General features: G+C 34.1%; 1 protein-coding gene across 2 annotated transcripts in view; it reads right to left on the bottom strand.

Moving 5' to 3' along the window:
- LOC118182863 (agrin-like) overlaps positions 1-27,409 on the bottom strand; it is a 1,858,472-nt gene that overhangs the window by 406,436 nt on the left and 1,424,627 nt on the right. For both annotated transcript variants that reach the window (XM_085810649.1, XM_085810648.1), the window contains exons 11-12: positions 22,849-23,079; positions 18,977-19,123 (exon numbers count right to left, since the gene is read on the bottom strand). In XM_085810649.1, coding sequence (XP_085666775.1) covers positions 18,977-19,123; positions 22,849-23,079 — 378 coding nt within the window. The remainder of the gene's footprint in view (positions 1-18,976; positions 19,124-22,848; positions 23,080-27,409) is intronic.

Consider the following 27,409-nt stretch of genomic DNA (forward strand, 5'->3'; position numbering starts at 1 on the left):
TTCCAGCGTGTTTACAGTAGATCTTCGATGACTGTAAAAGTGTTATGGATCTGTCCTGATCAATATTTGTAAATAAAGTGTGTTTCGATATTCCATCAAGTGCTGTCGTTGTTATTCACTCCAAATCCACACCAACCCGTAAACGTACCGAAGGATGAAAATAACGTAACAACTGATGTGAGGAAAAAAAACGCAACAACTAGTATCAGAAGTCGGATCTGCGAGTGAATGCCAGTGACCCGCCTACAGAGGAAAGCCATGGCAGAAGAAACGAAGACTTTGATGCACTTCTTAGCCGAGTTGAGGGCTGAGATGAAAACCGGACAGGAAGAGATGAGAGCCGAGATAAAAGCCGGATATGAAGAAATGAAAGCTGAAATGAATACCGGACAGAGAGAGATGAAAGCTGAGATGAAAGCCGGACAGGAAGAGGTGAAAGCCGAACTGAAAGAGTTAAAAGCCGGATATGTTGAGATAAAACCTGGATATAAAGAAATGACGAGAAGAAATAAATGTCGGCCAAGAAAAGGTCCAAGAGCAACTCCAACAAGTGAAAGCGGAGCTTACAGAAGAAACTGGAGCTTTAAAAGGGGATGTGGAAATGAAAGAAGTGGCGTCTGAAGAAACAAAGAATGAAGAAATGAAAGAAGTAGCTAAGGAACTGCTTGAGAAAGATCAAGAAATAATGGACGAAACATCTAACGGGATTAAAGGAAAACAATAAAAACATGAAGAAATAAAAGACAAGGAAGAAGCTTTTGATTCTCAAGTGCCTGAAGGGAAACAAAATGAAAATGCGACTGTTAAGTTCGTCAAAATTGATAGTGAATTTACGAAATCACAGGCAGTAAGTGTTGAACCATCTGAAAGTGCATGCGATGCAGAGATGGCAGATGCTGAAGTGCAGCTTAAGCAGTGCGCTCCAGTATTGCAAGAAAATTCTCCCACTTCACAAACTGGGTGTACGTCTCATAGTGCAGAGTTTGCAGACATGAACTTGATTCTAAACCAGGATGCTTCTGTTTGTAAAGAATCATGTTGCCTTCATGAATCTGATGCAGAATTTGAAGCTGGTTCCCAGGAAACGGGGGAAAAACGAGTACGTATCAGGTGCTAAAAATACCGAGGTAAACTGAATGCATGCTGCGAATGAACTACAGAGTGGCGAACAAACTGTTTCACATCTTCCTGTGGATGAAAAGTCTGAAAAGACTATATCTTCAGATTGTGATATGCAAAACAGAAATGCATCTGAGAAATGCAGTGGGAAAATATTTGACCCGGGTATAACTTAATGATAAGACTGAGACTGAAATACATTCTTAACTTTAATTTGTATGATTTAAAGTTGTGATGTGTTTAATTTGTGTATGTAACTTGTACATAGTGTAAATATCTGTTTTTTTAGTTATGTTATTTATTTATACCTTATGTTTGTTTCATTACGTTTTATTTGTATCGAATTAGTCTTCTGACCAAGGGTTGTACTGCCCAGGACGTGCAGTCCCTGGGAGGGGGCAGTGTTACGAAATGTACAGGTGCGGTAAGATGGCTTCCCCGCAAAGCAGTTTTAGGGTTGTAATAAAATGGCAAAATAAGGCAGGGTTGCCACATTTGGCGACAAAATTGGCTATATGCCATAGACGGTTGGGGAACCTTCTGGAACGAATTCTTACCAGTTTAGCCCAGAAAGTTCTTGAACACCAGCCGAAAGCTATATATACCCTACTGGTACGCGGAGAATTAGTTAGTATCGAGTTGGTGTCTCGTCTCGACAGTTGTCGATCGAGTTGACAGCCGGGCATCGAGTGCCGAGTGGGTCGTCGAGTGCACCGAGAGAGTCTCGTAGTGTATCGAGAGAGCGTGTTCAGCTCCGGTAACGACTGAACCGAAGTGTCGTCGGGAGCTGTGCTCTGTCTGTCGTCGAGTGCATCGCGAGTTGTAGCGTGGAGAGTGGAGTTCGTGGAGTTCCGAGAACGACCAAGCAGAGTCGGGAGCTGTACTCTAGTGCTTTGCTGTGAAGCTGTCTCCCCCGTGATAGCCAGCGTGTTTATAGTAGTTTATCGATGACTGTTAAAACTGTGTTGGAGCTGTCCTGACAATACTGGCCAATAAAGTTTGTTTCGATACTGCATAAAGTAGTATTGTCATTATTCACTCCAAATTTTCACGAACCCCGTACGAACGTGGTGTCAGAAAATGACGTAACAACTGGTTTCAGAAAAGAAAAACGCAACAATATATTACATGTACGCATACACAAATATACATTTCACATGTACATGTATACCACGTACATACATTACACATACATATAGATATATTTTCTAAATACGTTAAATCTAATTCTGGTAGTGGAGTGAATTTTATGAAAGCAATCTGAATCCATTTGTTGGAGTTGTTGTGTAAACATAATCTAACATTTTAGGATGATATTGTAGAGAAACAATTCTGATTACTTATATATTTATCACGCTTTCATAGTTCAATATAGTTTTCGTAGTTAAATATAGTTTACATAATTAAACACTTTTATGAAGAAACTTGGTTAAATTATTTTGCAAAGTTTCGTATCTTATCGAAGAACATTTCCAAAGGAATATTAGCGTAGCGAAGGAATTCAGCTATTCCGTTCACTTTTTAATGCATATTACCAGCCGAAATGCCCTATTTTTCAAACTTATGTGGGAAGTCATAACACCTTAAGCTCTGTATTTAATACAGTGCAATTTTTGTTAAATATATTTTTTAAACTATTAATGATTCACGTTGCCAGTTTCTAATTTAATGGCACATATTTAATACACTTCATTCAACGCACACTTGAATGAAGTGTATTAGATATGTGCCATTAAATCAGAAAAATTATATCAAATTCCGTTTAAATTAAAAAAAAAAGAGTATTAAATCTCATTTAGTTTGGAATAAGAACATTAAAATTGCCCGAGCAGTCGTGATGAAGACATAAATTAACCATTTACACGCAAATATTCGCAAATTAAATTATTTAGTATCGAAGTGTAACTGAACATTTTAAAACAGTTTCATTAAAAAAAATGCTATAAATTATTATTTATCTTAATTAAGTGTTTTTAGCATCACAATTAATGTTTTTTTCCGATCATTTTGACATAAAAGTACATTCAATTGGTAATGGGTAATCAGAATTGTTTCTCTACAATATCATCCTAAAATGTTAGATTATGTTTACACAATTAAAATTCATACTTGTAAGTCTCTGTTCTTGAGATTAGAACTGAACTGCATTCTTTCTTTCTTTTTATAAGGTATTTCTCCCGCCTTATTAGCATGTCTTCGTGGTGTAGTGGTCAGCACTCTCGGCGCGTATTCGAGAGGTCCATGGTTCCAGTCCAGGCGAAGGAATTGCTTATTTTTCATCTCTCTTGCTTCAAAATAAGGTAACATCTCTACATCTTTAATAGCGGGCACTAGCAATTTTTAGGCTTTTGCCACTACTAAGACCAGAAGCTACGGTCACTTTATTACTAAGGCACTTAATAGGTGTCCACTGTTACCTCCTATGAAAGGACAGACAATTTACATCCATGCCTACTCCGGGATTCGAACCAGCAACCCTTCGGTATCGCAGTCGGCTCGCCTAAGCAGTATAGCGTCGGGGCAGCTTAGAGCTAAAAGTAAAGGTACATATAGCTTACCGTGATTTTTGATTTTTTTCTGGTCTTATTTTTCGTTTTTGTAGACAAGGAAAACTCTAGATTTTACGCACTTGCAGATACTTTCCACCCACAACATTTAAATTATTTTTCTAGAATTTATTACATTCTGAACTAGTTTTTAAAAGACTTGTAACAGCAAATATGTGTTTAAGATTAATAGTTAAGGGGTGAATCTTCGGATTATGGTAACTTGGCGATTTTTTGGCGAAATTTGGCGACCAACCCTGCTACAGCAAACCTGCTAGTTTTCTTTTGGACGCCATTTTGTTTTCACGAAGTAAAGGCATTTTTTTTTTTTCCTCAACATTTTTTCCAACAATCTGTCAGCCGAATTACGCTTATGCTCGAACTTTTATGGAACAAAAGTGCTTAATCATGACGAAGATTAGGAGCGAAATTGGGAGAAAGTGCAGAATCGCCCACTGCTTAACGCGTTTTTAAGAATATCACGTACGCGGTCGGTATCCATGTACACGTCGATCTATTTTCACTCAAAAAAAAAAAAAAAAATCCCAGAATTGCACAAAAGTGGCATTGCGCACTCGCTTGACTTTATCCGTGTACACATCGACCTATTTTCACTTAAAAAGTCAATGAAAATTGACAAAAATCCAATTCTTCTTACTCTTGTAAAAAGCGCGAAACAAATACGTAGGCGATTCTGCACTTTAGCAGCGAACTTGATTCTAAGTGCTTATTAGTTAAAATCACGATCGCAATTTTCCGGAAGATGTCACATGACATGTCTCATGATCTGTCATTTCTCTGAGACAAAATAATCTGTGATTCGAACTGTGTACTTCTCAGATTATTGCTAAAGTCCTACCTAGTAACCTTTATCGCCTTACCAAAATGTCGCCAAACTACCTGTTATCATATTCCAAACATTAGTCAATTAAAGAAATAAAACATCCAGACCACTTTCCCCAATAACGCAAGTAAAGTTCAAGTAAGATCTAAAAATCACTTTTTAAACACATCGAATAAACGTGTAGAAACCCGGCCAACAAAAGGTGGTTCTAATAAGAAGCAGAATAGTTATCGATAATGTCATTAAATCACATATCCAACATGCAGCTTAAAGACAAATTTTTCTCTTTAAGAATTATTTTACATCTTTTCTACCATCAGTATTCAAGATTCCTAGGTGCTTCAATTAAAATGTAAAAAATGCGCTTAATTTTTTTAGTAGCTTTCCATTCTTTCAATAATCCAGAAAATAGGAGACAAGAAATCATAAGAGCAGCATCAAATCGGATAGAAATATGCTTGCATTTAAATGTATTTTACAAAAATTAAAATACCGGAGTGAAAGAATGTTAAGTATTAAGCCTTACTTAACATAAAAGCGTTTGACTCTTTTTTTATCTCTATTCCCACCGCTATTTGTTTAAATTACGTATCAAGTACTCCGATTTCTCCAACGGTGAGAATATAAATGAATTCACGATTACAACAGCTTGAATATTTGAATACGAGAGAAAGTTACTGCTTTATTCCAGAATTCCAATCTTTTACTTTGGAGTAAAATTACATAACGGCTTCCAAGTTCAGGTACAACAAATATGCCTTAAGTGTGCAATGTTAGAAATTTGAACTTGCGTCATTATTCCTCTGGAACATAAGAAAAAAAATTGCAGAACAGCTTGGAAGCAATTTACCTCAAGTGACGTTTAGTGCGCCTGTGCTATTATTCTGACTCGACTATTTATGGAGGATATGGAGGATTAGGGATAAAACCCTTCCGTTGAAGACGGATTCTCAATTCAGACGAGATTACGGCATTCTTTCGTTTAGTTTTATGCTTTTGCTTGACATTAACTTCCTTTCGAAAAGAGTATGTTCTTTAAGTAAAGAAATATTGTCCTTGTTACTCCATATACATCAAGACAAAGAAAAGATTCTTAAATATTAGCTGATGAGCCTTTATTTTATCATGAGCTATTCTTCTTATTGATACGTTTATCTGTTTATGCAAATAAAGGGTGATAAATGATTTAAAATAGAAAAAACTTCTAATCTACCGTTAAATATGCTGTAGTAAAAAATAAATAATTTGAAAAAAAAAATAATAAATAATAAAAAAAACCTCGAATTTTCTTTTACAAATTATTCCTTTTATAAAATTTCTATTTTTATATTTAATGACACATTAGAAGTTTCGTCTGGTTGCTTTTATTATTATTAGTCAATATCTAAGATTTTAAGTCTTTCATTGTTTTAACTTTCGCCCAACCTTTTAGTAGACGTGAAAGGATTTACATTTAAGTCTGAAGCAAGAACGGGCATTTGAGAAGGGTATGCAATGACACTTTATATAAACTAAATAAAATGAACAGAAGGCATGCTTGGTGCTTACAAATGCACCAGTATTTATGTCGAGAACTCAAAGTAGAAATTCAAATTCAAAGTTAACTAGTTTTTAGTGGATTTCACGCTCCGCCTTGCAAGGTGCCGGCATTGCGAGGCCAATCCACCTTCAGAACAGATCCAGGGGTTCTGAATCTGTACCCCTTCCCACACCTAGGAGAGAATTGACACCAGCCGCCATAAGGCGATGCTGGTCGCCTATTTGCTATCTACCAGTCGCTCGGGTTTCCAGTCGCAGAGGGACATTACCCAGAAAACCCGGGGTAATGTCCCTCTGCGACGGACTACTAGAGCCAACTGCTCTAGGACGCACCAGACTCATGAGCCCGTTAATAAGGCACCTTTCCGGAGCTCCAGAACCACTAGTTTCGTAATTTGTATACTCCCGTGGCCGAGACTGCCTAGCTAGTAGCTTCGCTGAGTTCTCTACGTCGAGGCCCGGGGAAGGAATTCAAAGCCAAATTTAAATAACAAACAGCCAAAGGCTACGCGGAGTAATTTATCACAAAGTTGGATCGGGCTTCACTAACGTGAACTTAACTACCGGCAAGTATATTGCAAGACCGAAGACAGAACCTCCTATCTAAGCAAACCTAGTAAGAAGTGGAACACGCTGTAACTTAACAGTCTCGAAAACTCACTTTAAATACAGGTGAACTCATTTACATTCTGGCGGGAGAACGAAAAGAAAAAAGTGACAATAAATATTCAAAATATATAGTTATTCAAATTAAAGGAATCTCACATTTCTTGCCCACTTTTTAGAAGTAAGAAAACTTACAACTAAATGCATACAGCTGGATTTCCTCAAGACAGTTTTCTTCATAATACGTTTTACTATAAACAACAGCTGCGTTCTTTCCAGTCATCCAAATAAAAAAAAATATTTTAGCAACAAATTTAACACATTTAATGCCAGTTTCATTTTCAAAGCACTTTATCCTAATCTTTTACAGTTTAATTTTATCAGAATCTTTCATACATTTTACAAGTGTTTCAGTACTACCATCTAACTTAAATCCTAAATATTAGAAACTTAGACATCAAAAACACCTCAGATTCAAACCTACACCTTATGCTAATCAAAATAGCTAATTAAACTTCTGTGTTGGGTAGAAGGTCTAACTTTTAATTTCATGCATACAGCTAGCTTTTGCTTTAATTCAATTTTCTATCGCTTTAATTGCATACATTTAAGCATGTCATTCATATTCAAAGAATTTAACTTTCATTATTATGCAAGCACTTACTTTCCACATAGATTAGCAGAGCATGTGCGCTTTCAGTACTAAACTATTATATATATATTTCATGAAAATTTACAATAGATTCATTGAGAAAATTCTATTCAATTTTACTATTGACAACACATGTATACTCTCCACACACAAAAAAAGGGACAGTTCTACTGTAAATCCCCCGTTCTACTGGGCTGATTGACTAAATTTAACTTGCGGTTTTCATGTCGCGAAAGCGCAACTTAAGATATATATTATATATATCATATATTAGATTTATATATAGCCGTTGTCAATATAGTGTATCAAAATACCTATGTTAGTTCTAATATAGGTATTTTGATACACTGACGGACTTTTCCGGAATGATATACGAATTCTTTTTCCACATTTAGAATCTACGACAGAAATTAGGTCCAAATACTAAGCTTTGTAAAATTTGGTGATTAACTTAACGGGAAACAAATTTAGAATTTACCTTGCTGCATATTTTTCAGTTTGCGCCAAGAATTATTCACTTGGCCAAATTCTTAAGTTATTAGTAACCTATTTTCCATTCATTTCCTTTGTTCATGAGCGAGAAACCTGCATCGTTCATATTTTCAAATAATGTTAACAAAGTGCAAATTTAGCATTATTATCGCTTATAAGGAATAGGTCAAACTTAAAACGCGCCGATATATAAATTCACTTATATATTATCTGGACATTTTTAATAAAAGTCTATAATTTTTGTTTTCAGGTATGCATAGAAATATATCTACTTTAAGGTGACAGTAAAACATTTTATAGGTTGTTTATCAAAAATGTTTCCTCAGACAAGTTTAATTAAAAAAAAGAGTTATAAAGTTATTAATAAATATATAGCACAGTTTACACTGCGGAGCTAAAATCTTGAGAGCTAACTTTTCAAAAACTATTAGTGCGGTTTCTTCAAAAACTATTAGTGCGGTTTCTTCAAAAACTATTAGTGCGGTTTCTTCAAAAACTATTAGTGCAGTTTTGCATAGTTTTGTTTATGCAAAAACTATTAGGCAGTTTTGCATAATTCCAGTCATACAATCGAAATACGGAAATAATTATGTATGTTATTTCAAAGTTCGATTTTGTGCCAGAATACTTATGTTAGAATAAGGCAATATATAAATCTAATATATATTTTAAGTCACTTTCGAGAGACATGAGAAATGCATTATCTGTGTTCGTTCCCATTTTCCTCTAATTTTATTTTCGATAGAGCTTCGTCCACGACGTTCTCTTTTCCTGGAATATGCTTAGTAATTATATTACATTCTTGCAACTTAAGAGCCCATCTCATAAGTCTTGGCGACAAATTTTTCTGGAGTACAAAAAACAGACTTCAGCGTGATCTGAGTAAAATTGTAACCGGTGTCTTCCCATACACTTTGAAACTCAAAAACCACTAAAAGAAGTGTTAATGTTTCTCTTTTTGAAGCAGTATGATTCTTTTAAATGAGATTAAAATGTTATGTTTCCTCTTTTGCGTTTCATCTTTACGATAGTACTCGTGGTTGAAAATTTTGCCCTATTTTAAAAACGTTTATTTCCATCAAACCATGGCCTTGCTTGTGCTGTAGGCCTATAACTGTCCGTTCGCTGTCCAGCCATATCCTGCTGTACACGTACTTTCAGCACCGTTCTTGCTTTTGAAGTGTAACACAAGCTTAAACAAATTCTCGAGCGTGCTCGGATGTTTTAACTCGAAGAAGTCTTGGATCTGTGGTAACATCCTAGGAAAAATAACTTGAATTACTTCTGTATCAGGCCTTTCCGAATATATATATACAGTGAGTCCCAAAATTGAGGGTACACTTAATGCTAACTTAATTTGTAGGCTATTGAGAGTAGAAATCATTATGCAAGTTTTCCTAGTTTTGTCTCATTAAAATATATACATTTTGCTTCTTAACTGCACAAAAAATAAGTTATAAAACTCCGTTTAAAAAATATTACATTACTTAAACGAAAATCTTCAACTTCTGAAAGTCACAAAATTGAGAGTACACTTCTTAAATGACTGTATAAAACTACCAGTAAAATTTTAAAAATAATTTGTACCTAAGATTTATACAAAAATACAACCTTTTAGTATCCAAATATTACAAATTTGAGCTTACTACCTTTCTGTGTGACAAATATGGAGAATAGGAAAGAAACGACGATTGAGGAAAGAAAACTGGCCGTTAATCTGTCTAATCAAGGCAAATCTTTGAGAAAAATAGGAGAAATACTTGGAAGAAGTGTAAATTGTATTAGAAGAATCATTCAAAAATTTAGAAAGGATGGTACGCTGGAAAACCAAGCAGAGAGAGGCAGGAAGAAAATTCTCATTTCAGCAGCAGAGAGGAGAATTGTACACAAGGTAAGGATTGATCCTACAATAAGTGCTCCAAAAATTGCTACAAGTACTTCGAAAACTGTGGGTAAATCTGTTTCTGCAGAAACAGTGCGCAAAATCCTCAGAAGGGCTGGTTATAATGGCAGAGAAGCTCTCAAAAAGCCCTTCATTAGTAAAATAAATAGAGCTAAGAGATTAAAATTTGCTAAAGAGCACATTCTAAAGCCTAAAGAGTTCTGGAATGAAGTTTTTTTCAGCGATGAGAGTAAATTTAATGTTTTTGGCAGTGACGGTCATCGTATGGTGTGGTGCAAGAAAAATTCAGCTTTAGATCCAAGAAACGCAATTCCAACTGTGAAGCATGGAGGTGGGTTAGTAATGGTTTGGGGCTGTACGGCATCATCGGGAGTTGGAAAGCTAGTGTTTATTGATGGAATAATGGATAAAATGGGTTATCTTAATATAATGAAAAATAATTTGAAGGACAGTGCTACTCAATTGGGACTAGGATCAAAATTCACATTTCAACAGGGTAATGATCCAAAGCATACAGCAAATACTGTCAAAGAATGGCTGCTGTATCACTGCCGAAATCAACTGAACACACACCCCTCAACCTCCTGATTTGAACGTGATCGAAAATTTGTGGTCCCGCCTTGAAAAAGAGATCCGAAAACATCAGATCACAAGTAAAGAACATTTGAAGCATGTACTAAAAGTGAAGTGGGAAAACATTTCACCCGAAATTACGAAAAATCTTGTCGATTCGATGTCCGGCGACTGGAAGCTGTCATCAAAGCCAGTGGGTATGCTACAAAATAGTAATGTGTTGTTTTTTATAATTTATGTAATAAAACAATTACATGTATCCTCAATTTTGTGAGCTCAGATTTTTGACGATTTCTGTTGTACATTTTGTTTCTGTATTTCATGCATTTTTTTATGTCTATTTATGAATAAATATTAAGATTAGGTATCTTTCTACATCCTCGTCTAAAGGTTTTGGTGACTGTCTTTGTCTGACAGTTTTTGTTTTCATTCTAAACATGAATTCTGTTGTAGAATGGAGTGTACCCTCAATTTTGGGACTCACTGTATATGTAAAAAAATAAAAATTAAAAAATTAAAACAAAATAAAACTTAAAATTTGAATTATCCCTCAGTGAGTTCTGCCTTCAACTGGTATTTAGTAAAATGTTCGCCATCTAACGTGATCGTATCTTTCACTACAGAAAATGTTTATACGAGTGCGTTTTTAAATGTCTCAAACTTGTAGGAATCACCTTCTGGATCATACAACAAGAATTTCTCAATACGCTTGTACCAGCTCGGTGCCTGCCCTCTTAATGCGGCTGTTGCTGTTGTAAACTTTTTAACTTCAGGTTCTGAATTAATTAGAAAATGAGAATCTAAATGTTCAAGAAAATTAATTACTGAACTTCTTCCATCGAAAGCCACTGTGGGTCTCATTGACGTCCGTATGGTATTCCCGACAAAGCCAGATTCCTCCGTGGGTCTAACTGGTACTGACAGAGCTTGTAACCTTGGCGGGGGCGCAGATTAAATGCGAATTTTCTTGGGACATATTCCAAAATTTGTTCGGGCGTCATTAAAAGATTTAAAGTCTTTCGCTATTGGAAATTTTAACCAAATATTTTGTAGACGTTAAGCAACTTATCGTTGTGTCTGAAGTACAGCAGAAACTTAAGAAGGTATAAAAGAGCCTTTGTTTTAAAACTTAAAGGGTGAATTGCAGACACTCCTGGCGCTTACAAATCCTCCAGCATTTATAACAAGAACTCAAGGTAAAAATTCAAATGTAAAGCTAAAATTATATAACTAATATCCAGAGGCTGCACAGAATAATTTAACACGAAGTTAGCTCAGACTTCACCGGCACGAATATCCCCAAGCGTAATGCAAGACCGATGACAAGAACTCTTATCTTAGAACAACAAATCTAGTAACGTGGCGTTCGGGAGGCAGAACACGCTCTAAATAACAATCTCAAAAGCTCACTTTAAATACCATCGAAATCATTTTCATTCTGGCGGAAAGAAAGAAAGCAAAAGGAGAGAAGTGTTAGTAGAGGCTCAAAGCATACAATAACTAGTTATTCAAATTAAAGAAACCTCACAAAACGTTTATTTACTTGTTAAGTATTTTGTTTTAGTTTATGAATATAAAAGACTACTTTTATTCAGGTTTTGCTACCTAGCAACATTTTAATGCATTTTGCTGTTTAATTTATGTATTAAAAATAATCTAAATCCGAATAAATGTATACGTGTAATTTTCAAGTTTTGGAAAAGAGGAGGAGGAATGTTTTGTCTAGCAATGATGAAAGGAGTGCAGGCTACAAAAAAGTCTAAGAACTACTGATCTAGACTTTAAAGAAATCTTAAATACTCCATTGTATCTATGTTTAGTTACCAAGCATATGCCTGCTATGATAATAAGCGACATATGTTGTTTTTCTTCCAACTTAGGCTGCGATTAGGAATGGAGCTCTAAATCTGCCATATTTCAAAGAATCTCCAAAGTAATTTATTCCTCTATTGCATGTACTTTAGAAATTATGAATTTCTTGTTTATATAGTTTTCGTTTCGTACCAAGTAGGTCAGTTCTTTTAGGCAACATATCAAGAAAGAAAAGGAAAAAAGAAATGGTGGTGTACTTGAAGAGTCTATTTGTTGGTTACATAATAAAGAAGGAAATCCGTTATGTTTAAGGATACCAACAGCATAAGAAAAGCGAAAAAGATAAAAAAAGTCATTCCTGAGATGGAAAGGAGAATAAAAGGCAAGTCTATATACATACTCGGTATTCTACATCAGACTAATGTCACCTGATTGCATTGTAAATCTTGCAGCTCCATCCCAAGTGCTGGGAATACTCATTTTATGTAGCTTTATTCCCAAATCTTTCATTCGCACTAATAGAAGGGAATTGCAAAGGAATAAAGTTTCTTTTCATTGCTCAGAATTTATAGCGTTGTATAAATTAGATGCGCGCAACGGGAACTCGGCTCTCAAATTGGATTTTAGATTGAGTTGTGCTATAATGTGATAGAACAATGAAATTCCAAACTGCAAAATAGACTTAAGCAGATACTTCCATGACATTTTAAGGCATAAATGTTCTCTGTCTGAATTTAAAGTAAAGAAAAAAACTTTCTAAAACACCTTGAAATCAGATTTCCTTCTATACGGTCAGCATATTTTAGCTTTTATATCCATTCTTCTTTCATGATTAACATTCGTATTCAGTGCATTATAAAATTGTGTTATTTTGCTCAAATTGCGTTATATTCAGGACAAGAGTCACTTATTCTGTCTTTTATCGCTAATTCAACAAAGTAATGCATGTTTTGTGCATTTTTTATATCATTTAATAATCATTATTTTTAAGATTTGGTCAATATTCCATAAATACTAAGATACAAGTCTTATTAACCAATAAACGATAATTGTAAAACAGCTACGTTAGCGTTATCCCAAAGAATTTCAATTGTTATACATGCAGTAGATTGGAGATCAAGCAGAAATATTTTTAACCTGGATGATATCTGTTTTCCTACCGTCAGCAAATTCAGAATTGCAAAACATTTGCACAAAACACAAACATTTCATGAATCGTAAAGCATTTGCATACGCTGCATTCTCCTCCACACTATTCAAGAAGTGCCTTCTCTTACTAAGTAGTTTTTAGCATGCATTTTTCTTGTACTCTTATTTTTTTATGGCAAAACTGTTCAATTTGCAAAGCCTAATAATTTGACAAAGTACAAGGCAATAACAGAAGCTTAATTCTTTTATTGTCACTTCGCTTAAGATAATATACACATCTCAAGAAAACTGAACTCTGAAAACTCAGATTATGTTCTCTTTCTCAAAGTATTGCTTCTTCATGGACTTTTTCGCATGATGTATTACGGCTTGTATAACATAAACTACTTTAATGAGGTAAACATAAACTACTATCAGTATTACCTATATTAGATAAGCTATTAACTATATTACATAACGATCTGTATTCGATAAACTGTCTATATTAGATAGACAGCTATACTAGATAAACTACCATATCTATATTAGATAAAATACCATCAATCTGTACGTTTTACAAATGGGCTTGGTATTGTTAATATGCAAACTTTGGAGACAATTTTAGGGTTTTTTTTTTCCTATTGAATATGATAAGCAAAAATCGATTCAAAGTCGCATCTTTTAAACTTTAGTTAGTTTATGTAATTCTGTATAGAATCTCCTTTAAACGTGAGAAGTATTTAAAATTATGTCTACCAAAAAATAATCAAGTAGAAGACCTATAGATAATTAATGTTTATGAAAAGCCATCAATAACAGAAGTTAGTTTTCTTAAGGCAAGCCGCATCCCAAAGATTTCTTTAAGCACTACACTGTACGGTAAGGATAAAATTTTAAATCCACTGCAACGAAGAAAACTCAGACATCGAATGTCGATGACTTGGAAGCATCATTAATTCGAAGGTAAAAGAGCAAATTTTAGAAATTTTCCAATTTTCTAAAACTTTCTAAAAGTAATTCACGTAACCAAAGTTGAATTGATAGTTATTTTAAAATAAAATAAAGATGATATGCAAGGAAATAAATTCCTTCTTTCGCTAAATTAACCTTTAATGAGAAAATATTCAGAATCAATGTAAATATTACTTTTAAAAGCCGCTTTAAAAACTGCTGTATTTAATGTGTCAGTTTTTAATGAACAAACAGCGTGATATATTATTGAAATTTCATTACATTTGCTTAAACAAACATATGAGTATCAAACTAGAAATATTTGGCTTAATCGAAAATCTATTTTGAATGCTAAAAGAACATATTTTTCAATGAAGCGTGAATAGTTAATTTTCTTTTCAAGCCAAAGTGGCACCGCCTACAAGACTTAAATTATAATATAAAAATCAACAAATAAAATAATTATTTCTTTAAAAATAAAAGTGTGCCTTTAAATATTCATTATCCATTTACTGAAGAATTTAGCCGTCAAAGCTTGTCGACAAATAATAATGTGAAGTCGCGTCATCATCTGTTAATTTGCAATATTTATGAATTACGTTTGTTAGTTGCAAACTTAATGCAGCTAACAAACATAATTCATAAATATTTTTCATAAACAACTAACACACATAAATTATGTTATGTTTGTTAGTTGCAACATTTATGCAACTAACAACTAAAAAAAAAAAAAAACTAATGATTTCTGATTTCTTTTGCTTAATTCGAAGTCTTCCTGTGCAGCCTGTGTAAAGACATTAGGATTTTTGATGCTGAGAGACTTGACAAATGAGCAATGCTCTCGTCGGGACTCGAAACTCGGAACTCTCCAATACCCGCCAAGTGTACTGACCATTACATCACGAAGACATGCTAAGATATAGGGAGAAATACCTAATATACTTCCTCTTTTAAAGGGCGACTAGGGATGACGGGGACCCAGTCGCCAAATCCTGGTGGTGAAGAATCATCAATCACCAACTTTTTTTAATTCGGGTGCAACGATAGAGACATTAGGTTATTTCGAAGTAGGAGACATGAAAAATTAGCAATGTCCTTGCCGAGACTCGAACCTTGGGCCTCTCGAATGCGCGCCGATTGTGCTGACCATTACACCATGAGGGCATGTTTAGATGCGTGAGAAATAACAATAAAGACACAATAACAGTCTCCATGTTGTACAAAAAAAAAAAAAAAAAAAAAAAAAAAAAAGAATGTCTAAAAAATAATTCATCCCATTAGACAGAAAACATTGAAATAGCTGGTTTTGTGTCACGGTAGTGCACCATTCCGCATTCAACTCTCATCCAATGTTATATTACAAAGAAAAGCGTAATGCCTTTTAATTTCCCTTCTTACTCACTAGATTAATAGTAAGTAAAATTCGGTCGGAAGAGCGAATTTGGCCGTTTTAATAGATAACTCAGACCCGTTATGAAATCCTATGCAACGACGCCGCCATTACTTTCCTAATATACTCTGTATGCAAACTACCAAAATCAGCAGTACGAGTGTGCATACATTGCTACAATGTGCTTATAAATTTCACTACACTAGCGACTCAAGTAATTCGAGAATACTAGACGTGCCACAAAGCATGTTCAACTCGCGAAGAATATACTAGTTCTATTATTTTTAGTAACTTTAATTTAGAAATTAAACAACGACACATGAATATTATTGAAATAAAAGACTGATTAGAAAAGGAAGCCTACGGAAAGAACATTTGACATCTAAATGCTTATTTTAAAATGAATAAATATACGTGTCGAATATTTGATGACTAATAAGAAGAGATCCCGTTTTTGTGGTAGTCATAGTACTTTTAATAACTGTAGTTCTTTTATTAAAATTATATTTTAAAAAATTTCTACCGCTGAGGGGTGTTTCGCTCCCCCCTGCCATCGCTTATTGCAAATAATAGAGACACTCTAAATGGTCGTTAAAGCCTTGCCCGCATAATGCACTAAAAAGAACTGTCTGGCCTGCGGCTAAAAGCATTTATTTACCCTATGGTTTATCTAATCACCTATTGTATCACATTGCGTTCCTTAATGTAAAATAGCACCTTTAAGAGCACCTCTTTGAAAGCATTTTAGAATTCTTAACAATATAAAGGAGAATTATAAACATATTCAAATAGTTCCCATAAACGTTATATTGCCATTCTTTTAGTGTGGTAAGTCATGCATAACATTAGAGAGAATTTAGTTAGAACTTTGAATAATGATAAAATCATCCGTTCCAAATTTCTTAAGAATTCAGTTAACCCGTTCGCCGTCCTCTCCTGTCAGCGAAAATTTTTCCCCAGCGGCCCTTTGTTTTTCGCAGCGTGTAATGTTGTTTTCTCTGTACGTACATAACTTTCGGTACATATCTTTCGTAGTGGATGAATGTAAATGAATATTAAATAAAATTATAAGGAAATAAAGCATAATGGAAAAGTCATAATATATCTGCTTATTTCTAACAGCAGGATTAATTTGATTATATCTGATCCATGCAGTCCACTTCTCCCATTTTGTTGTTGTAATATTTCAAAATTATTGGTTTTTTACAGTTCTTTTCCGTGTTTCAACAGCAATTATATAGATATTAATGACTGTACTCATCAAACGTATATCCTTCCTGTCTTTCCAATTCACAACCTCATTTTTTTCTTATCTTCTGCTGAGTAGTCGTTGAAGATCTCTCACTGTGTTGTATCTAATGTAAAATGGCGCGAATATTCATAACAACCGGGACAAATTCAATTAGAAATAGAATGCCTGATTAGTGTTACCCTCTAGGAGGTATTAGAACAAACAAAAATAAAAACTCAAACAAGTAAATATATAGAAAGCGTTTTAAACGTTTAAAAGTTTTAAAATGTAAAAGAACGCTTGAAGTGCGTTACGGCCGCCTTGCGGAAGTTTGACTTGAACGCGTTACACGCGTTACGGACGACGAAGAGGTTAAAATTCTGTAAACAAATTCTAAACCGCTAAGGAAATAGGTATAAAAAACAATATTTTAATGTAAGAGCACAGAAAATTAGTTTAGTTAATTCACTATTCATTGCTGCTCGGTCCAATGCTGATCAGCGAAACCAAATAAGAGGAAAGCCGTGGTCCTTGGTACGAATTACAGGCAAACCATGGATAGTAATGTTTGCTGTATCTATACTGAATAAGAATGTTCACAAATCTATCAATTCTGAAGCCTTTTCTTTGCATTTTAAAAGGGAAGAAAAAATAGTAAAAGCATTAATACTATCGTTCACACCTCACAGGATAATGTGTAGCAGCTGCATACAGTGTTGCATAGTTGTTGATCAGTGATACACAGTATGCACCCTCGATCTTCTTTAGTTCTCTCATCTTAGTTTATCTTGACATTCTAAAACTCTGTCTCGAAAAGTTAAAATTTCTTCCTTCCAAGAAGCGAGAGGTACAGATATAAAGTATATAACTAAATTCTTTCTAATGCTGCGTAAGTCTTTCCATATTCAAAGAACGGCAATAGAATGCTTTCGTTTGTGGGAACTATCTGAATATGTTTATCCTCCTTTATATTTTATAAATTCTATATATTTATATATATTATATAAATTCTCCTTTATATTTTTAAGAATTTGAAATATTTTCAAAGAGGTGCCCTTGAAGGTGCTGTTTTACATTAAGGAACACAATGTGATACAATAAGTGCTTATCACTTATCTAAACTATAAGCAAATAAATACTTTCAGCCGCAGGTCAGAAAGTTCTTTTTTAGTGCGTCATGTGGGCAGGGCTTTAACGACTATTTAGAGTGTCTCTATTATTTGCAATAAGCGATGGAAGCGAGAAGCGAAACAATCTACAGCAGAAAAAATTTCCTTTTTTAAAATATGATTGCAATAAAAGAACTGCAGTTATTCAAAATATTATGAATATGGAAAAACTGGATCTTTTCTTATTAGCCATAAAATGTTTGACACATATTTATTCAGTTTAAAGTAAAAATTTAGATGTCAAATGTTCTTTCCGTAGGCTCCTTTTGCTAATCAGTCTTTTATTTCAATAATATTTATGTGCCGTTGTTCAATTTCTAAATCAAAGCTACTAAAAATGATTGGACTATATTCTTCCCCGGAATGAATATGCATTCTGGCATGGCTAGTATTCTCGAATTACAGGTTTGTCGCTAGTGTAGTGAAGTTTATAAGCACACTGTAACAATAGATGCGCATTCATACTGCTGATTTTGGTAGTTTGCGTACAGAATATGTTAAGAAAGTAATGGCAGCGTCGTTCCACAGGATTTCTTAACGGGTCTAACTAAACAATTAGAACGGCCACATTCAAAAAAACAGCTATTTGACCCAAAGTTCTGTTTTCCCTTTAAAAGTTTTAAGGTATTTCTCCCTCCTTCTTAGCATGCCTTCATGGTGAAATGGTCACTTTAAAAAATAATAATTTTTGTAGTTTTTTAAGCATAGCGAAAATTCGATGATATATATCTTGGTACCTTTATTTCATAAGAAAATTTCCTAGTTATCGTTTTGATTAAAAGATATAGCTGCAGCTAATGATAAAATACTTATTTGAGAGAAAGGTTGAAGGAATTTAAAATAAATATTTACTTCTGACAAAAAGCGTGAAATTTTAAATGAACCAATGCTGTTAATATTATTTTATAAACAAAATCTGCAATATTATTACATTTTATTTCGTTAAACTCAAAAAATAAACGAAGGAAAACGTAGTTAAATGTATTTAAATATCGGAGAAAACTTTCAAATAATTAATTACCTTCTCGACAGCACTTGGCAAATGAAGAGGTTTCATGACAATAACTACTCGGAGGGCAATGCTTGGAATCTTCACCGCAATCATAGTCTTCACCTGTTACTGGATTCACAATAGGGCGCTCACCATCACAAGGAATATCTTTATATTCTAAGAAATAAAAGTAATCCATATTTATTACAAAGAGAGTAATTAGATTTTATGATCTAAAACATAAACAATAAAAATATATGAAATACAATTAAAGAGCGATGAATTTTGCAATTGGAATTGGCATGATGCAAATAAAACATACATGTTTTAAAAATAAGATAGAGCAGAATGTTTTATTTTTATTATCTTAGTTTCAGTTACTAAATTCCATGCTCCTTTGAATTTCCAATAAAACAAAAATAAGTTGTTTTTGCCATAAATGTTTACCAAAGAAACGTATTTTGATACATGGTTATACAGCCTATCACTCCCTTAAAACTCTTAGGAAATGTTCCACCTCACCAGTTAGAAATCAACCGTTAGAACTTTCAGAGGTAATCAAGCATATAAATAAGGGGCAAATTTAGACAAAATTCCGCATCAGCAGAAATATTCCCTTGCGAGTGACATTCGTGCCGTATAATAATGATGTTTCTTGGAAAGTATGACACAGAGCACAGAAATATTGGATCTGTAATAAATAATGCTGTAGAATAATAAGCATGTTGTGGATTAGCAAAATCATTTGCAATCCTCATATTGTCATACAAATGTAACTGATGAATGTGGAGCAGAAGTACCAGCAGACGGCATAGCTTCAAGGTAACTGAACCAGCGCTCTTACTGAGTTGTTAACACTGTAGTAGCAACAAACTTCTTAAGAACTCCTGTCCGAAAATGTCTGCAGCAAATTGTCACAACTCTCATGACAGATGGTACAATGGAATTCTAAAGAGCATGAATTCACCAGCATATGAAGATAAAATTTCAGGAATTGTGTAATATGGAATTCACAATTCACTAATGGTATTTGAAGAGCACAATGAGTCCAAAACGGTATAGTGGTTAATGATATGACTTCTGTAATTGGAAAGCCCGGTCTTGCACCCGACAAGAGGCATAGATATTTCTAAATGTATAGAATCTGTGTGGGATGGGGGCACTTGCAAGCCGAAAACTTCTCGAGGGGCTTGGTGACAGCGAAAGACATGTGGGAAATAACAAGATGCTCTCCTTCAAAACTGAGGCGGAACTGGTTAAAGTCGTACTGTCACTATACGATGCTTAAGGTACGATAGATTGTCAAAGTTTTCAACAAAGAAGTGAGCCAAAGAAACAGCCATTGCAGTTTTAAATCCAGTAATATATTTCTTTCACCATCTAAAATGCCTTTTCTTTTCCATACACATCTTAAATAGCGTATGTATACTTATATATAGTACATGTATTTGTGTAGCATATGTAGTATACCTCCTTCTGTGAGTCCATTCTGTTATTATCTGCTCGTTGTCTCACGCATTAACTTTGCCTTCTTCCAACACATTACCATGCCGTGGAGTAACGCACGTGCGTGACGTGGCCAATTTCATAATAGGATACAATTAACAATAGAATGCCTCAAACCTTACAAACGAATTACACTTGAAACTTTGTGACTAGAAATATTTTGCTCGCGTGCGTTATTTTGCACGCCTTGTTCTAGGGTTTGAGGCACTCTGCAAAATGCCACACTTTGTTCCTGTTGCTTTATTCACATGATTAATCACCCTCGAAAGTTTTGTGTCTATTGCTACTGAGAAGTCCAAAAACATTGTTTGTTATAAAGGGCCAGTTCTTTTTATGTGTAAATTATTATTATTATATGCGTGATGCTTTCAAAAACTAAACTATATTCTAAAATCTAATAAATGACTTATTGTATCCCTGTATAACTCCATGCGATATTAAGACACACTATTACATCGCTAAATAGGAAGTTAAAAATGCTCCGTTTAAGGGAATTTTCAGCAATTGTATTAGCATTAACATTCGTTCAGAAACATTTATATATCAGACATATGAAAAATTGAGCTTTCGTATAAACTATACGTATATCAATCATATGTCTCAACAGTGAGCAAAGCATTGTGCATGTTACTTGTATCAAATTAGAAGCAATAATGAAACTGGCCGATTCCCCCCCCCTGCGTGTACCTTGAAAGTTAACTATTTCTCCCGAATTATCTTTAATTCAAAGCAAATAATGATCATTGTTGAAAAAGTGCTCAATATTTTACTGCGACGTTTATTATTTCTAGATGTGAGCAAAGATGTACATAATGTCAGTAAATACATATGTGTGAAAGATGTATTGGTCTTTATACACCTTACACTGATTTTATGAGTGCAGTAAATATTTGCTTCTATTATTTGTAAGATTTCTAACATGGATCCTTGAAAGATAGCGCATAGCTAAATATCACGTTCAAAATCACTCCATTCTCACTTTATTTTGCTATTAGATTGGTTACTAATTACGATACAACACGTAAGGCTTATTTGCCAGCAGTCATCATATGCGGGGAATATTATAAATTAACTCGTGTTTATTTCATGAACACTTGAGTAAAATCATGAAACATCAATGCCACCTGCTTTTCCCACAAAAGATTGAATTGTGAATGAAGCTGTCAGTGGTGAATCAGTTCAATTCAACCATTTGAAGATACTTTCTATGCCGTTCATATAGTATAATATTTATATGAACCATTGGCAGAATATATTAATAGAACATATTTTCCTGATATAAAAACTGGAACAGTTTATCTTGTTCCCTGAGAATATATGTGGTGTTATTTTTTTTGAAGTGCTAGAGAGCTTTTTTTTTTTTTAAATATAGTTTAAATTGACAAAATTTCTAAACCTAGTTGAATCATATTGAAGCGTCAAGAAATAACATCAAATGCATTAAAATTAAGGGTTCTTAGTTTTGATAATGAAATTTCAAATGAAGAAACATGTATAAATTAGATATGCACTTAAGTATAAAATATACGTGGTTTATGAGCGGATTAACCCAAATTAAGTACGCTTGCAGCCCAACTAGAATAGTGATTAGCGACGCTGACTGCCGTACCGAACGGCTCGGGTTCGAATCTCGGAAAAGGCATGGATATTTGCAAACGTATGTCTGTGCGGCATGAAGGCATTCTAAATATGCGGCGAGCCGAAGCTTCTCTCGAGAGGTTGGTGGTAAGAGAAGAGGAGTAGGAGACCCTCGGGCCTTTCCCCCCCGGTGTGCTCTTCGTCGAAACTGGGATTAGAACAGACGAGAGTCGTAGGGTCATGTGTATGGTGCTCAAGGCTCTTGTCAACGATAGGCGCAATCTTGATGTTATTGTCAGACAAGTGAGATTGGTCACAACATCAGCAAGAAGGCTTTATCTTTTAAATTTATAAATAAGGAAAGACGATAAGCATATGAAATAAAAAGGCAAAATGTTCAAATACTACTTTCACTTGTTCTATACGGACTTGCTTTATAATTATCAAAAGTAGAAGACTATAATTAAAAACTTTTCATGCTTGCCGCAGCATTTAATTCTTTCGTTACTTTCTCCACATGATTTAAACAGCTATTTCAGTAATAGCTTGTGAGGAAAAGTTGGGAGAACAGAACACCTTTAACTTATTCCCAAAAGAAGAATATTGGAAGGTGGTAAGCACGAGGTTTGAACGAGCAGTCAAGCACAACATATGACGATATTCTTAAACTGAGATATTTCCTTTGTCGTTCGAAGCAGTTTTATAATTCGAAGTTTTATACTTTACTAATATGTATCCATATATGCTCAGCTGAAACAGAGATAAGCATTTCTGATAATATTGAATAATTCCATACATAATGACTATAATGCACGTACCTTCACACATTGACATGGGTAATATATATATTTGTAGTTGAAGACGGCATGCTTCTTCTTTCAATGTGCAGTCATTCATATGGATAGCATTATCGGACCCGCATACTGCTTTCCCACCTGGAGGACAATTAAAGTTGCACACACATCGAGGCAGACCATCTATACCATATTCACAAGTAGCACCGAATTTGCAATTTTTTTCTTGACAACCCCTGCTTCCGGATCCCATATCTGAAAATGAATAAAATTGTGCAAAGCTCTTACGTTTATATCTTTATATAAGCATAAATCAAAAACATTTTAAATAATCGCAAATAATAAGATATCACATATAGTCCATGAAACAAAGCTTTGCAATGTAATGAATAGCATATATTTTTATTATGATGTCGCAACGCACTAAACTTCTACATATTGTTTATTACTAAGGAAATAAGATGGATTTTTACATTCAGAGAAGGATTTGCTTGACTATTCTAATACTTATCAATGTGACAATATAAATCTAATGAGGTATGGGTTTATTTGCATGCCATCCAAATTAATTTTAATTGCACTCTTTCCCATTATCGGTCTCGCCTATACTATAGCACAAAATGGTAGCTGGAAATTAATGGATCCACGTGTTACTACTTACAGAACACAGCGACATGAGAGTTCTATTCAGCAACTATGCATAGAACGATGGTTGGTATAAGGTGGTGAAGCTGAATAGTTTCTGCTCATTATTTAGTTGCGATGTCTTCTTCTGTTATATTCACAAAAACAGTAACAATACATGGTGCCCACAAAGTCCCCGAACAATCTGTAATTATTGTGAGCATCCTGTAATAGGTAGTGCTGTAAATTTTTGTGATGTTCTTACATGTATATAAAAGAGATTTTTTGTAGTAATATGTTTTAATTTAATGCATACGCAATATGAGGATTTGGGGAATCGAAACTCCTAAATTTTTCTAAATACTGCCAATGGTAACAGTAACAACTAAACAATTTTATGAATAAAATTAAATGATACTTTCTATATATGTTTCACATAATCTGATGCATGCTGCGAAGCGGAAGATTTTAGAAATATTAATTACAAGTTGAATTATCACTTTTTATTTTGAGATTTTGAATGCAATAACTGGAAAATATGCAGTAAATATTTACATATCTCAAGAATACATAATTATTTCTTAATTATTTTACTTTATTTAATACACAACAAGTGTAAACATGAATACAAATTTTAAAAAACTGTATATTTATGCATACATTGCTCATCGTCGCCATTGCCGTAAAGGCAAAATTTAAGCAAAAATTATTCTTTTTTTTCATAATTAAAATTATTTAGCATTATTTTTGAAGCAGTTTTTACACGTTATGCTTAACCTTAAACTAATATGCTTATATTTGAAATAAAAACTATTTTTTTAAAAAAAAGATATCCGAACGAGGTCGGTACATTACATTTGCCCTCAGTTGGATCTGTCAGCTAGAGGCCATTTTTCAGCATAATGGCAAAGCATCACACTTTGTATTGTGTATTCGCATCACGTGTACTGTGTATTCACAGTTTTCTCGATAGAATATTACCCAGCAGATGGATCGGGAGGGATAGACCCATTTCATAGTCACCGTGTTCGCTTGATATAAACCCTTCAGACTTCTTTTTGTAGGGCTATGTTAAAGACATTGTTTCCTGTTCGAAAGAGTCAAACATTGTGGACCTCAAGACCAGAATCAGCAATACTGTTGCAGCCATTGATTTCGCTATGTTGCACTGTATATGGACAAAGCTGAAGTATCAGTTTGATACTCCGTTCGCCACCTCTACTTTCGGAGCAGTGGTACTGCATATAGAGATAGTGTAACTTTGAATCTTGATTTTGAAAACGTGACCAGCATCAATGGTATGAGTTGCTTCATTGCCAAAAAACAACCTACTTGTTGTTTAGGAATTTTGTGGGCACTCTGTATTTTGTTAAATAACTCAAAGCTTGAGCTTGGAAGACTTCTGACACTGTCACCACAATGTGACTTTATTGTCACGATGTGCAGCATTTCTGTATCTCAGTGCGCTATAACATGTTGGATGACTAAAATGTCTATGGTCAAGTAATTAAATTTACTCACATTTGATTGAGAAAACATAGAAACATTTCGATTCCAAGTTCAAATATTATTTGCCAAAATTTTGCAGGTGCTTGGGTTACTGTAACCTAAACTGGTTCAAAGACACCCCACTTCTTATTATTGTGTACTCTGAATTTGAAATTTAAAATACTCGATGCTAAATTTATAGAGTAATCGCTTATTAACCTGGTCATTCAAGTTAAAATATTGTAGGTACGGTTATTTCTTCTAATTACGAAAACTTACCAAAAGCGATACAACAAAATGTTCTCACATTTCATTACATCAGTTGCTAAAGCTTTTGAAAGGAATACTCTTCAAAATAAATGATTGATGGGTGAATAAATATATCTGCTATTTTTGCATTTGAGTGAATGGTACAAAATTTAAGCATGAAAGGAAAGTATAGAATATTTCACTCGTGATAAGGAATAATGGAGCATCTTTCTCCGTGTGCCAATCATGGCCTACGGCCAAGACACTCAGGTGTATACAACCTGAGTGCATAAAATCTTTCAGATTCCTTTCATATCTCTTAAACTATTCTAAAAACTCGTCTAACGTCTAACACTCTTCTTCAGAGTTTTATTTTTCCCCCATGCGATTTTGATTTCATATCCGGTGAATCTTAGTCTAAAAAATTCTCACTTTTTTAACTTTCCTTCTTTTTATAAGCCAAACTATTCCGTGTTTGCTTTCGTTCAATCAATATATTATTTTAGATTTTTTGTCCGTATTTAACACGATAAAGGCGGCATCATTTTTCTTCGCCAGTACTTGAAAGCCTTAAAGAATATGTATGAGATTCTTCAGTTGAGGCTTTTACCTTCTTGCACGTTTCTGAAATGCTAATCACCATCAGATTTAAAGGGTAAAGTAAATTTAACTTTTACCTTATTTCAGTTTTTTAGATGGGGTTCTGGTTATCACTGGTATGCAGAATCAGAAGTAGAAAAGAAAGGAAGGTAAGAGAGTTTGATGGTTAATCTTTAAGGAAATTTCTAACACAGACACTAGTAACAACTTTTCCTACATATGTAAAGCCAGAGTATGTGATTCCGTTGTACACAACTCTTATAAAATTGCATGATAATAATATTAATTGTTCATTTAAAACATTAAATTGCAGAAAGTCAAAATAAACTTTTCCCATTTAATAGTATTTGTCAGCAGGCTCCCAAAGCATCCATTTTATTTCAGATATTATGATTTCAAATAAAGGAGCTGTTTTCTACTTTTAGTAAAATTGTAATTAAATTGTTGCATTTCCCCGTGCAATGCTGCGCGCGACGGGTTTTAAGAGAAAACTAAACCGAAAAATTAAAAATACTGGAGCACGCGCATTTAATACATAGATATCTCATATAATTGTAGTCTTTTGCTTTCCAGAAACCTCGAGAAAATAAAAATTACCAGAATGTTCTCGTGGATGATTAAAAAGCTTGTAAACTCCGGAGGAAAACATCTCAGTTCAGTTGTTTACTTAGTTCTTGTTGTTAATTGTAGCGAATTCGTGGGATCGGGTGAGATCGAATTAGCTTTTTCTGCTTTTAATTGTGTTCTATTTAACGTTTTAGTAGTTTAAAACATAACTACTGTGAGATATTATGATACTGTATGTACGTTCCGTTGTTAAAAATAGTGGACTGTAAATTCACTTGATATTACTTCAGTATAGAACCCAAAAAACCTCAGAATCATAACGTTGACCGAAACTTCTTTATTGACTTTCAAAGTAATTTAGTTGAGGAACGGCGAAGACCACACAAACTCCGACTTCAGTGGCGGCTTACCAACACAAACTCAGAAGAACCTCTGCTTAGTTGAAACTCCAGTAATTCACAGCGACCTCAAAGCTCTAAACGCGAGCTTTAAAATCCTAACAAATTTGCGTCTGCGCCGCTCCTCGGTACAAGGAAATACAATTTGCATAACATCGAACACTGTATGTATATCTCTGAGGAAATTTGAGCATTTTGTTTTATTTCTTGGGATATGAATAAGTGTTGTTAATTTTTTACCGATTTGTACACTAAGAACCCGTACGTACACAATAGTACTAAATCTGCGATTAAAATCTTTATTTCTATCAGTGCAAGGGACTCTAAGATATGAGACTCCTTTGTCACAGAGACAGTAAAATGTATGATTAATAATAGCTTAATTGTAGATGACAGGGCAGTATCATTTTCTGTTACATTTGATGGCATTAATAGATAGTAATTTCAGCATGGAAGTCATAAAATAATATTTCGATGAGGAAATATTTAAGAATATTTTCGGATTTACAATTATGAAAAAAGGACAAATTTTAATTAGGGAAAATATTATTAAATTTTATATTTTATTTTTCTAAACGGAAGAATCAGTGGTATTGCGCTGCATTTGCACTTGATAAGAAAAATGCGATGATAATCTTAAGTTTTGTACTTTCTTTGTG

The sequence above is a fragment of the Stegodyphus dumicola genome, chromosome 2 (assembly GCF_044657685.1).
Source record: "Stegodyphus dumicola isolate Sdum_Otavi_A_Nest chromosome 2, ASM4465768v1".
Taxonomy (NCBI): domain Eukaryota; kingdom Metazoa; phylum Arthropoda; class Arachnida; order Araneae; family Eresidae; genus Stegodyphus; species Stegodyphus dumicola.